At 39.3% G+C, this 13120-nt stretch overlaps 2 protein-coding genes across 3 annotated transcripts in view; both read left to right on the plus strand.

The window, feature by feature from the left end:
- Positions 1–44: 44 nt before the first annotated feature.
- Positions 45–2004, plus strand: LOC116672300 (uracil nucleotide/cysteinyl leukotriene receptor). The gene is made up of 2 exons (XM_032504053.1): positions 45–183; positions 1016–2004. The coding sequence occupies exon 2, from the start codon at positions 1041–1043 to the stop codon at positions 1956–1958; it is 918 nt and encodes a 305-aa protein (XP_032359944.1). The 5' UTR covers positions 45–183; positions 1016–1040; the 3' UTR covers positions 1959–2004.
- A 2603-nt stretch (positions 2005–4607) lies between these two features.
- Positions 4608–13120, plus strand: part of nphp3 (nephronophthisis 3) — a 12503-nt gene continuing 3990 nt past the window's right edge. Inside the window, exons 1-19 of one of the 2 annotated variants that reach the window (XM_032504044.1) lie at positions 4608–4671; positions 5216–5596; positions 5734–5859; positions 5946–6096; positions 6246–6398; positions 6639–6772; positions 7172–7332; positions 7446–7602; positions 7923–7997; positions 8122–8289; positions 8819–8922; positions 9282–9396; positions 9501–9644; positions 9741–9838; positions 11605–11707; positions 11837–11919; positions 12144–12282; positions 12585–12749; positions 12922–13016. In XM_032504044.1, coding sequence (XP_032359935.1) covers positions 5273–5596; positions 5734–5859; positions 5946–6096; positions 6246–6398; positions 6639–6772; positions 7172–7332; positions 7446–7602; positions 7923–7997; positions 8122–8289; positions 8819–8922; positions 9282–9396; positions 9501–9644; positions 9741–9838; positions 11605–11707; positions 11837–11919; positions 12144–12282; positions 12585–12749; positions 12922–13016 — 2495 coding nt within the window. In that variant the 5' untranslated portion in view covers positions 4608–4671; positions 5216–5272. Of the gene's footprint in view, positions 4672–5215; positions 5597–5733; positions 5860–5945; positions 6097–6245; positions 6399–6638; positions 6773–7171; positions 7333–7445; positions 7603–7922; positions 7998–8121; positions 8290–8818; positions 8923–9281; positions 9397–9500; positions 9645–9740; positions 9839–11604; positions 11708–11836; positions 11920–12143; positions 12283–12584; positions 12750–12921; positions 13017–13120 lie in introns of those variants that run through there. The other variant, XM_032504045.1, reaches the window with a different exon arrangement.

The following is a 13120-nucleotide window of genomic DNA, read 5'->3' on the forward strand; positions in this document are numbered from 1 at the left end:
GTGTGTGTGTGTGTGTGTGTGTGTGTGTGTGTGTGTGTGTAAATGTGAAAATAGACACGCACCACACAAAAGAGCAGTTCTTCAGTTCTGACTTCCACTTCACCTGTCTCTTCTCACACTAGTGTTTCCCACTGACGGTACATATATAGAAGAATTTGGCATTCTGTATCTCTTCGGTTAAAGGTAAGAATAGGAATATGAATTATATTAACAATTATCGGCACAGTGGAACATGTGAGGGCTATATACCCTAAATTTATTCTTATAATCTTGTTATCTCTTACTGGATAACAAGATTCGATGACAAAGATTAGTGGTGCTATGCAGCGTGTCACACCATTCTGTAAGTTTTAGCATTTAAACGGCTTAAAACATTTATTTATTTTATTAACCGCCACAGAGCTTTTGGTTGTGTTTGGAAAATCGTGTTTAAAATCAAATTTTTAAAACTGGGGTTTAGAGGGTAGTGTCAATATGTTTACATTGGTGTACTTGGTGATACTCCAACTAATTGCACTGAATGGTGGGTTTTGCAGTTAATCACATCAATGTACAGCTAGGTGAAGTACAACTTTCAGATATTGTTTGCCATAAAAACGGAAACATGTTTTTCACTTGTTTATACAAATGTATCAGAATTCAATAAAACACGTTTACATTCTGAATGTAATGTGCAGTAATGCAAATTGTGTTGTATGACTCTGAAATAGTTTTTTCCTTTCTATTGAGAGTTTCTTTTAAAAGTAGTTTATCTGCTTTTAATAATTTTCTGGTGTTAGATTATTGAAATATTAACTGTGTATATTGCAACACTGGCTAAAGCCTTGTAAGGACAGTTCCTCTTTCTAAGCCTCATTTACACATGGGTTGATATTTTCTGACATCAAACAAGTCATCTTTTTGTCACACACAAACCTTGTGTTCTGAGGTTTTTAGGATATAACGATGTATGATTTGCTGAATCACTTGACTAGACTATCATCATAACAGGTTATTTGTGTCTATACTGCAACAGGCTTATCCTCTCCACAACAACAACAATGAACATCTCTGAGAAGGAGATACAGCACTTCTATGGCAGTGACCCCCATCAAGAGAACATTATATTTTCCACATTTTACATGCTGATTTTCATCATTGCTGTGCCTGGGAATGCCTTGGCTCTGTGGGCCTTCTTTCACCAGCACAGCACGTCTCCATCGAAGGTCTTCCTGATGCAGCTATCGGTAGCAGACATCTCTTACATCCTTATTTTACCCATGCGTATAGTTTACCACCTATCTGACAGCCACTGGCCGTTTGGACATGTCCTCTGTCAACTAGCAGGCTTCCTATTTTACCTTAACATGTACTGTAGCCTATACTTAATGAGTTTCATCAGCCTGGACAGATTTTTGGCTGTGGTTCTACCCATAAAATCACGGTCAGTTAGGAAAGCTATGTATGCAAAGGTAGTTGTTGGCATACTTTGGGTGACAGTTATTGTGTCTATGAGTCCTATACTTTTTTCTAAAAAGAACATGACAAACAACTCAACTGGCATCTGCAACAAGCTTTATCTAGAGAAGACATCTCCCACAGCTTTAGTTTCCACTGTTGTGGCATTTATTCTTCCTTTCACTTCCATAATGGTTTCCTACATACTGATTCTGCTGAAACTAAGGGCAGTGAAACAACAGGGACAACCACTGAAGCACAAAGCTGTAAGAATGATCATCCTCATTGTACTGAACTTCCTGTTTGCATTTGTGCCCTACCATGTGAGCAGGGTAATATACATTGAAAGTCACAGTCATGGCCATATGTCTGCGGCAAGCCGGGAGTCACTAGGAAGAGCCAATCGGATCACATCTGCACTGACTTGTGTTAATGGTGTACTGGATCCAGTGATGTATTTTTTCCTGAACCGTGCATACAGGGACGAATTGCTTAAGCTGTTCTGTAAAAGAAGAAGATGATCAATGGGCAACAAATATTACGTGGACAATAAATATTTTCAAGCAATTCCTTTTTTGGATAATGTCTATATGTGTTTAGACGTGATGAATGCATTCAACCTCTGCCTAACATATTCATGGATTTCTAAGGATACAAAATAATGAAATAGCCCTACTGCATATACAAAATAAGAATATCCCTCCTATTTACCAGATATCATCTGAGGGGGTCAGTGCAGTTTGAAACATGCTGTTTATAGAGCCTTTGTAGATCACATGAATATATATATATATATATATATATATATATATATATATATATATATATATATCTACATATATGGCATCCGTTTAGGAATAATATTATATATATAAGTTTATCCTCTGAATATAGGAAAGAAGTCTGAATTATGGAATGAAAGTCTGAATATATGGAATGAATCTATATATTGAAGAAAGTCTGAATATATGGAATGAAAGTCTGAATATATGGATGAAAGTCTGAATATATGAATAAAGCTGACGTCATTACGGCGCTGGCGCCATCTGTGTGTTGTCTGATTAATCAGGATGTAACAAATGTGGACGCTATGATGAATCGCTAGGAATCTAGTGTCAGCTATTTTGAGCAATGAAGAGATTATAACACTCTGGCAAATGCATGTACGCCAAAATACTGGTACCCGTATCCAGTGCCCACACCATTAGCTTCCAGTTGAAGTGTTACTTCTGCCGACATCTCCCAAAGAGACTCATAAATTCCTTCAAGAATGATGCATAATGTTCTTTCGGCAACGTTTTGTTGAACAGGATTGCTTATAAGCACAAGAATGTCGCAATATGGAAATATGATCCTCACAGGGACGCTATCTAATTTCCAAACTGTTTGTGTCGTTTGGAGTATGACCAGTTGTTGCAAAAAAACCCTGCAGTTCAACAAAGTATTGACTATTTCAGCCGATGCCATTTGTAAATCCAGTGATTTCAGAAAGGTTATCCCTTGGTGACATTTCTGTCAATGTATTCCAATTTTTCCATAATTCCTTCATTCCATATATCAGACTCATTCCATATATTCAGACTTTATTCCATATATTCAACTTTATCCATATATTCAGACTTTCATTCCATATATTCAGCTTTCATGTCATATATTCAGACGTTCATTCCATATATTCAGACTCTCCATATATTCAGACTTCATTCAATATATTCAGACTTTCATTCAATATTCGACGTTTCATTCTAATTCAGACTTTCATTCCATATATTCAGACGTTCTTCCATATTCAGACTTTCATTCCATATATTCAGATGGATAAACTTCATATATTATATTATTTCCTAAACGGCAGCCATAATAAATCTATATTATATATAATATACTTATTTTACAGACTCAAGGTCCAGATAAAAAAGTACACATTCAAATTACAAGAGGGATACACACAAACTGTATACCACATGTTAAATAAGGGGAAAGTACAAAACATACATAGAGACATACAAATAGCTATGCACAATCATTAAAACAGGTACACATGCTTGTCCAGTGTTTCCAGAGTACATGTGGTATCACCAAGTGCAGGGTTGGTTAAGGCAGTTCAAATTGTATTCTTTGACTCTTTAATGTTAATCAGCACATTAATCTGCACATAAAAGTCCTCAGCACAGCATGGAAGGTAACCTTCTAATCTTTCAAATATTTTGGTCTGTGTGACACTTGATCATTTAAGAGCAAAAACATCACGTAATTGGATGTCAAATTTATCTTGATTATTTGTTATGGTAACATAAACATTAGCTTCCACTGTAGGCTACAGTAGATGTTACATAAAAAATGTGATCAAACAGTGACATCATTTAATTTCTACATTTAGATCACTAAACGTTTTGAGGAAGTCACCTTAGTTATCAAGGAATGTCAGCAACTCCGAGACATGGTGGCACAAGTTAAAGTTCAGGATTTATTATAACTCACATACTAGGCTACTCAACACAGGCCGTAGCCCTTTCAAAAACGGTTATGCAGGACAAACCATTGTCCATGACACAAGTGACTTTAATATAACCTATATAATTTCATAAAAATATTTGACAATTTGCAATGTGAAGTAGCTATTGTTGTTACTATATAAACATATACATATATATATTTACTGTATATATATATATGTACTGTATATGTGTATATACTGTATATATACACTACCGGTCAAAAGTTTGGGGTCACTTACAAATTTCTATTCCACTCCATGATAGACAGCTACCAGATGATCGACGGGGGGGGGGGGTTTGGCTGGGGGGATCTTAATACAATATCTACATTAGCCTTATGCAAACATTCCTCCAATCATCCAGGCACTTCTGTTTACTAATCTGATATCATTTTAAAAAACTAACTTGAAAAACATTGGAGAACGCTTTGCAATTATGTAAGCACATAATAATCTGAAAACTGCTGCCCTGGTTAAAAACAATGCAACTGATCTCAGCTGGTATCTGTCTTAATGGAGAGGCAATGGAAATTTCTAAGTGACCCCAAACTTCTGACCGGTAGTGTATATATATAATTATGGCATAATGATTGGCTTTATACTAAACCTGCCGAGTGGCATGTGCAGTTACCGTAGAAAATTGACTTTACCTAGTTTGACATGTGCGAGCACCCGTATAATGACCTGTTACCAAGGCAGCCAGGAAGAAGCTGGAAAAGCTGTGAAGGGAGCGGACCGTGAGTGCATTCTTGTTTGTTCAACGTAGTTTTAATGTTTTACTGAAGACTTCAGTTTTGAGTCAGTATTCTATAGAAGATAAAATATGTACAAAAGTGATTGTGATATACCTTCAGATTTTAAAAAGACATCAATACATGTCGCAACGAGCGTTTTGAACAGCTATTTCGGAAATGTTACGTTAGCTAGCTAACCAATATTGTTTTTCTTCTTATTGGCGGATAGGAATGGCTAAAAGGCTAGATGAAAGTTAACGTTAAGTTAACGTTAAGTGAAAACACGTAACGTAACGTTAGCTTTCAGTTGCTGAGGCGCTCCTCTGAAATAGTTGTCGTAAGAGCTGTTGCTTTATTAGAAAACAAGTTAGCTCTGTGGCACTAACCATAACGTTACACTGACTGTGGCTAACGTTGGCTGTTTTGCATTTGTGATACAGCACGGAGACACCAAATAAGGACACAGACATGCTAATCAATCACTTCCCACAGCCTAGAAAACTTTTCACTAACGTTACTAATCCCTGTCTTGTCTGTCATCGCACAGGATCTGCTATGGGCATCCGAAAAGGCTGATCACTTTTTTTCAGCTTAGGCTGCCACCATGGGCACCGCATCCTCTTTGGTCAGCCCAGGAGAGGTAATTGAGGATGGATATGGAGGTGAAGGAGGGGAAGCCTGTGAGATCCCAGTTGAGGTCAAGCCCAAAGCCCGACTCCTGCGCAGTTCCTTTCGCAGAGGACCCCGGGTGATTGGGGCCAGTTTTAAATCCACAGGTTCTGTGGATCTAGAGTATGCTGCTGAGTATGAAAGACTCCGTAAAGAGTATGAAATCTTTCGCGTCAGTAAAAATAATGAGATCGCATCCATGCAAAAGAAGGAGTCTAAGCTGGATGAGGAGAACAAGAGGCTGAGGGCTGAGCTACAGGTAAGTTGAATTAACAGGAGACTACTGAGATCCAGAGACTACCTACTTATTAAAGCACACGCTTAAGGCTACAACATTTAATGTTAATGGATGTTTTAACAGGCTTATTATGATGTTCATCTTCATTGTGACAATAGGCTCTGCAGAAGACCTACCAGAAGATCCTTAGAGAAAAAGAGAGTGCTCTTGAGGCAAAGTATCAAGCTATGGAAAGGGCTGCCACCTTTGAACATGACAGGGACAAAGTAAAACGACAGTTTAAGGTAAAGCTCATCACATGTGTTACTGTGGAGAATTCTCTCCAGTAGTCATGATTGCAGCTCTAACCTATTAGCTCAATGACCACCAGATTTTCCGGGAGACAAAAGAAAAGGAGATTCAGGATCTCCTGCGCGCCAAGAGGGACTTGGAGGCCAAACTGCAACAGTTGCAAGCTCAGGGCATTCAGGTCTATGACCTCAATGATTCAGACTCAGATGACAACCAAACCACGGTTACTGGTAAGACCCAGAAATCTAGGCTATGTTGGGACCTTTGTTTTATTCATCCATCTGTCCTACCAGTTGCCATTAGAATACAAAATCTAAGGTTGTGTTTGTATGATCAAATCTTCAAAACATTGTATTGTTTATTTACTGTATGCCTTCAGCTGCAGGGACACAGTGTGAGTACTGGTCTGGTGGTGTGCTGGGAAGTGAGCCCTCTATGGGTAGCATGATGCAGTTGCAACAGACATTCAGGGGACCGGAGTTTGCCCACAGTTTGATAGATGTGGAGGGACCCTTTGCAAATGTGAGCAGAGGTAAGTAAACCAATAACTCTATAGAAAATAGAGAGGTATCATTATATGTAGGCAAACATGTTTGCACTGAAAAAATAAATACATTTTTTATAGAACAATAGACCTCTACATATATTACCTACCTATTATAACTTTCTTAATAGGTGCTTATCTATTGTGTACATGTAGCCTTTGAAGTATGCATTTACTTATCTCTTCATGTGTTTATCTTGTAACTTTTCTCGTGTGTGTTTGTGTTAGATGACTGGGATGCTGCAGTGGCCAGTCTGCTTCAGGTCTCCCCTCATGTACCCCAGGCCTTATGGAGTAACACAGTGCGCTGCTTCCTGATCTTTACCCAGGAGACCAAAGCAGAGCTTGATGTCTTTATAAAGGTTGGTTAGATGGGCAATGTAATAAACAAACTATAAATATTCTATTTTCATGGGATATTGTTGCTCACTGTTTACCATGTTCATGGGCGTTTAAAAAAAACAAAAAAACATTACAGAGGCGCTTGCTCTTTGGTGCTCGTTGGTCTTCCCTGGAACATTGCTGAAATAATAATAATTGTGTCTCTATTGACAAGCAACATTAAAACTGAAGTTTACATACATATATAGGTTTATTTAGAACCGCATTTAGTCTTAGATTACCTTGAATCTACAGGAAATTAGTTTCAACTCAATGCTAGTCTAAATGTCCGACTCCTAGAAAGCCATTGTGAGTCAACCTGGTAGAGAACTGACATCAACCCTTGCCTGGTAAATCTTTGCTTCATGTTTTGATTACAGAAACACTCTCCTGTGTTACGGAGAATGTGTGAGGGTCTTGGCCATTTCTACTTGAATGTCTGCTTTCCAGAGGAGAATGCTGCCTCTTATGCTGTGGAGCGCAAGCAGGAGATTGAAAGGAGCTCTGTGTGTGTGCTTCTTGTCAAATCTACTGTCACCAGGTACAGAAAGTCCTATACCTATCCTCTCTAGGATATCTTTATGTAGTTAAGATTGTACAATATCATGTTTATTAATTTGGAAAATGTCTTCTGATACTCATGCATGTGTGTAGCTCTGTGGTGGAAGATTGTGAGGAGGCTTTTGTGCAGAATCCAGATGGCCATCCACTAGTGCTCTACCTCAGGACTGAAGAAGATCACAATTTGACTGGACCCACTAGGCAACTGCTAGAAAGGGTCAATGCTGCAGACAAGGCTGCTAAAGTCAAGGTTTGCATGTGCCAAAAATATATGAACAAGGCAAAATAGGATAAAGGGGAGAAGGAGATATTTCACAAAGTATCCATGGTTAGATCATTCTATAAAGTGCATTCTATCAATGGGTATGACATTTATTTTATGAGAATATGTATGTGCTTTTTCATTAATAGTCTTTATGCAGATTACTTTAACTGTATGACTCCACTATTAGTTTTAAGCAAAAGGCAGAAGTTGTGTGTTTATTGCCTTTTAAAATTGACATTCTGTATTTTCGTGATTGCTGGATGATACACAGTGCTTGTGCTTACATGTTTTGAACACTAACCCAGGTGGTGGATCATAGTGGTTCTGCAGAGGAGGGGGCTGAACTGATTTATTCTCAACTTGAGAAAGTCATCAAACAGGTACAGACTGTCAGCAACATTAGTCTTTTTTTTATCAATTTAAGTGTGTTGTGTGTATAGTGCTTTATGTTCATCCCTTCTGTCCCTGAAATGTTTAACTTTCACTTATACCCTCTCCATATAGGAGTTGCTGGCTATTCAAGGAGAAGATGTTGACTCTAAGGACTCTGGGATAGAGGAGGGACACGAGGAAGACTCAGATGTGCTGTGGGACCTGCATGACGAGCAGGAACAGATTGAGTCCTACCAGCAGGCCCGTAGCAGCACCACCTCCCAGTTAGGCTTCCAGAAGGTAGGGTGGATATCGATGAATATATTTTGTAGAATATTAGTAAAAGGCCTTAAGCCATCTTGACCTTGTTTCTCTGTTTCCTGTTAGTGATAAAACATGTGCAAGGTGTGCTGGAACAAAATGCACCCAGAAATAACGAACACCGTAACAAACTTAGTGAAAAAGTAGTTTTATCTCCAAACAGAGATACCGAGAAAACAAAGGTGTAGTCATGGGTTTGCGCGATCTGCAGTGGGAAAAAGGACGTCAACAGAAGAACTGTCGCTCCCTGCACTGACACAATGTATCAAGGAGAAGGATTTTTCAAGAAGAATAAAGAGAAAGGGAAATGTTAGGTTGGGGGGTGAGACCCTGTGTGGGTTAGAGCCCCGAGGGCAGGGAGAGGGGTTAGTAGAGGCCCGAAGAGATGCTACTTTCTAATCTTGCTAGCTTTTCAACATTACCAACCCTGCCTTCAATCTTGTCAACCAGTTTAATACTTTGTTCTCTAGTCTGTCTAAATCTCTGTTGTATCTGACGTCCTCCGCAGTATATAGATCGTTTGAATGACATGATAGCTGCTCCCCCTCCTACCCCTCCTCTGCTGGTGTCTGGTGGTCCAGGCTCAGGAAAGTCTCTCCTGCTCTCCAAATGGTGAGAATTTAGTCATTCAGTTAAGTGTAATATGTCCCCCGACTAGTCTCTTTTTAACTTAAACTATTAAGTGACCATTGCAACTTTGTATGCTTTTGAGGTATGTTAAGTAGTTCTTATAATTTAACACTTTAGACCTGTTTTTCACTTCAACTAACTATTGCACATAGTTAGTATATATGTAAGTTATTTTTAATAGTGCAGTGTGGGGTGCCAGGGTTTGACTCCAACAAGCAGCCCTATGTCAATAAAGGCCTAAAAATGCCCAAAAATAATCTTTAAAAAATAGTTCAATGTGTCATCACAGAACAGGATATGAAGTACAGTTTGTCTAATCTTTGTTCTTTATTCCTTTTCAGGATTGAGCAGCTGCAGAAGCAGTCCCCCAACACCTTGTTCCTTTATCATTTTGTTGGTCGCCCACTTTCCACAAGCTCAGAGCCGGTTCTCATTATCAAACGCCTCACGGTCAAAGTAAGCAGTTACTTTCAATGGCTCATCCAAAGGCTTACTTCCAGTGAAGACACTCAGTCTTAATGAATAACTGTGGAGATTTGTTTCTCTCTGTTGTCACAAAGCTGCTGCAGCACTTCTGGTCTATTTCTGGCCTGTCCATGGAGCCCAGTAAGATCTTAGAAGAGTTTCCTCGCTGGCTTGAAAGACTATCAGCACGCCATCAAGGAAACATTATCATTATCATTGACTCCATTGACCAAATACAGGTATAGAAGTATACTGTACATGGTTTGGTCGCCTTTGGAATAATGTTTTATTTTTTTTCTGAATAACAGCATTAAAAGTTGTTCTCCTTTTTTCAGCAAGCAGAAAGAAACATGAAGTGGCTGATTGACCCTCTCCCTGTCAATGTCAGAGTGGTGGTGTCCGTCAATGTAGAGACATGTCCTCAAGCTTGGAGGTGAGACACAACTTCTAAATTCTAAATATCCTGGCCAATTTACTTTTTATGTATTGTTTTGGATCAAAATGCTATTCATTTATTTATTTATATATGTTTTTCTATTTGTCATGCAGTGGTATACAGTGGTGTGAAAAAGTGTTTGCCCCCTTCCTCATTTCCTGTTCCTTTGCATGTTTGTCACACTTAAGAGTTTCGGAACATCAACCCAATTAAAACAATAGTCAAGGACAACACAAGTAAACACAAATGCAATTTGTAAATGAAGGTTGTTATTATTAAGGTGAAAAAAAATCCAAACCACCATGCCCTGTGTGAAAAAGTGATTGCCCCCTTGTTAAAACATACTATCTGTGGTTGTCCACACCTGAGTTCAATTTCTCTTGCCACACCCAGGCATGATTTTTGCCACACCTGTTCACATCAAGGCATCACTAAATAGGAGCGCTTGACAGATGGTCCCGAGAAAGATCCTTAAAAGCTACACATCATGCCGAGACCCAAAGAAATTCAGGAACAATTGAGAAAGAAAGTAATGAGATCTATCAGTCTGGAAAGGGTTATAAAGCCATTTCCAAAGCTTTGGGAATCCAGCGAACCACAGTGAGAGCCAATCACCAAATGGCGAAGACATGGAACAGTGGTGAACCTTCCCAGGAGTGGCCGGCCGCCCAAAATTACCCCAAGAGCGCAGCGACGACTACCACGAGTTCACAAAAGACCCCACAACAATGTCCAAAGAACTGCAGGCCTCACTTGCCTCAGTTAAGGTCAGCGCACTGACATCAAAAAGACGGGCAAAAATGGCCTGCATGGCAGAGTTCCAAGGAAGCAAAACCATGCTGAGACAAAAAGAACATCAAAGCTCGTCTCATTTCCCCACAACACATTTGATGATCCCCAAGACTTTGGGAAACATTCTGTGGACCGATGAGACAAAAGTGGAACTCTTTGGAAGGTGTGTGTCCAAGTATATCGGCGTAGAAGGAACACTGCATTTCATAAAAGAAACATTATACCAACAGTAAAATATGGTGGTGGTAGTGTGATGGTCTGGGGCTGTTTTGCTGCTTCGGACCTGGAAGATTGCCGTGATAAAAGGAACTATGAATTCTGTGTCTACCAAGAGATCCTGAAGGAGAATGTCCGACCATCTGTTTGTGTACTCAAGCTGAAACGAACTTGGGTTCTGCAGCAGGACAATGATCCTAAAACACACGCCAAGTCCACCACCGAAGGCTGAAGAAAAACAAAATGAAGACTTTGCAGTGGCTAGCCAAGTCCTGACCTGAATCCTATTGAGATGTTGTGCTATGACCTTAAAAACGCCGTTCTGCTCGAAAACCCTCTAATGTAACTGAATTAGGAAATTCTGCAAAGATGAGTGGGCCAAAATTCCTCCAGGACGCTGTAAAAACCTCATTGCACGTTATCGCAAACGTTGGTTGCAGTTGTTGTGCTAAGGGTGGCCCAACCAGTTATTAGGTTAGGGGGCAATCACTTTTTCACACAGGGCCATGATGGTTTGGATTTTTTTTCACCTTAATAAAAAACACCTTCATTTACAAATTGCATTTTGTGTTTACTTGTGTTGTCCTTGACTTGTTTAAATTGGTTTGATGTTCCGACCACATTAAGTGTGAAAAACATTGGCAAGGAACAGGAAATGAGGAAGGGGGCAAACACTTTTTCACACCACTGTATATATATCACCAATATGCTCCTGTAGTATTGCAATTTGTAATTTTGGGACCATGTCTGTTTAGGTTATGGCCCACACTCCATTTAGACCCACTGAGTCCCAGAGAGGTCAAGAGCATTGTTAATGCAGAGTGCCAGAGCATGGATCTCAAACTTACCAAGGACCAGGTCAGTTATCATCCCTCTTTTTAAAATCTCTAAAGAGATTTGAAAGTGTGGAAAGAAATTTGTAATTGTTGGAAGCAATATGTTTTTTTTGGGAGAATGCCACACTTGAATGTTGCATCTTTGTACCAGGAGAAGAAACTGGAAAGGCACAGTCGATCTGCAACAACCTGCAATGCATTGTATGTCACACTACTGGCAAGAATGATGATCAGGTTAGCTACATCTTGTTTCACTATTCTAAATGTATGTATTTATGTATGTAAATGAAACAAAAAGAGCTTTGGTAAAATTAATGAATTCCATAACAGGCCTTAAACACGCATTATCTGGGTTTTAAGTGGTCTGCCAGTCTTAATTCTGATGTTTATAAATGTGTGGCTACATATGTTTTACATTTTGTTGATTGGATTAAATGCTGTGTTTTGATACTGCCCAGCAGCATAGCAGGTTGGTCACTGGAAAAGTGCCTGGAGCAGTGTCTACAGTGCCAGGACACCATGTCACTCTACCGTCTGGCACTGAAGATGATGCTGAACTCCCTTAACACAGACAGAGAGCAACACATTATGAGAGAGGTGACCTACGTCCAGAAAATATAACAATAACATCTCTCCACTTAAACATAAGATTTTGTACCATTATTGGGTTTAATAGCAAGTGTTTGTTGCAAACCTAACCTTGTCCCCATGTTGTGTTCTCATGATATAGTAATATATTAGTTAGAAATATCAGATTGTTTGCAAAATGTCTGTCTGGTTTACTTTGGCCTAACAGTTACACAGATAAACACTCTATATGTATATTGTCCTGGATCTTGTCCTTGTTCTTTTGCTACGTAGCTAAGCAATATGCGCTTGTTTTCTTTGTCTCTCCTTAGATACTGTGCCTTGTGTGTGCCAGCCATAATGGAGTTAGTGAATCAGAGGTACTCGACCTTTTCCCGGACCTGGAATTGCCTGTCCTGTCCTCTGTGCTTTACCATCTGAACAGACTCTGCATTGTAACCCTCCGTTGTGGGCTCATCAGGTTTCAACACCTGCAGGTAAATGTGCTTTGGACAGTGGAATTTTATAGAACAAAGTCATTAAAATACAAAATCCATAAAAAAACTATGATCTTCATAGGACAGAAAATGTATGAATTGTCAATTCATACATTTTCTGATTCAGAAATTCAGAAAAAAATCATTCATTTTCTGACTGTTTGTCTTTCAGGCTTGGGAAGCTGTGAGGTTGGAGTTCCTGGGTGGAGGAAGTAGCTTGCCTTCTTACAGACAGAAACTCATACAGTACTTTAGTCAGCAATTAAGGTGCATAAGAGTAGTCATCTTCTCATACAGCACAACTCACATTTGTCTGTTAGTCATGTGTGTGTGTGTGTGTGTGTGTGTGTGTGTGTGTGTGTGTGTGTGTG

This window comes from Etheostoma spectabile, chromosome 22, assembly GCF_008692095.1.
Source record: "Etheostoma spectabile isolate EspeVRDwgs_2016 chromosome 22, UIUC_Espe_1.0, whole genome shotgun sequence".
Taxonomy (NCBI): Eukaryota; Metazoa; Chordata; class Actinopteri; order Perciformes; family Percidae; genus Etheostoma; species Etheostoma spectabile.

Coding starts and splice junctions, on each gene's coding strand:
- LOC116672300 (XM_032504053.1), top strand. CDS start 1,041: ATGAACATCTCTGAGAAGGAGATACAGCACTTCTATGGCAGTGACCCC.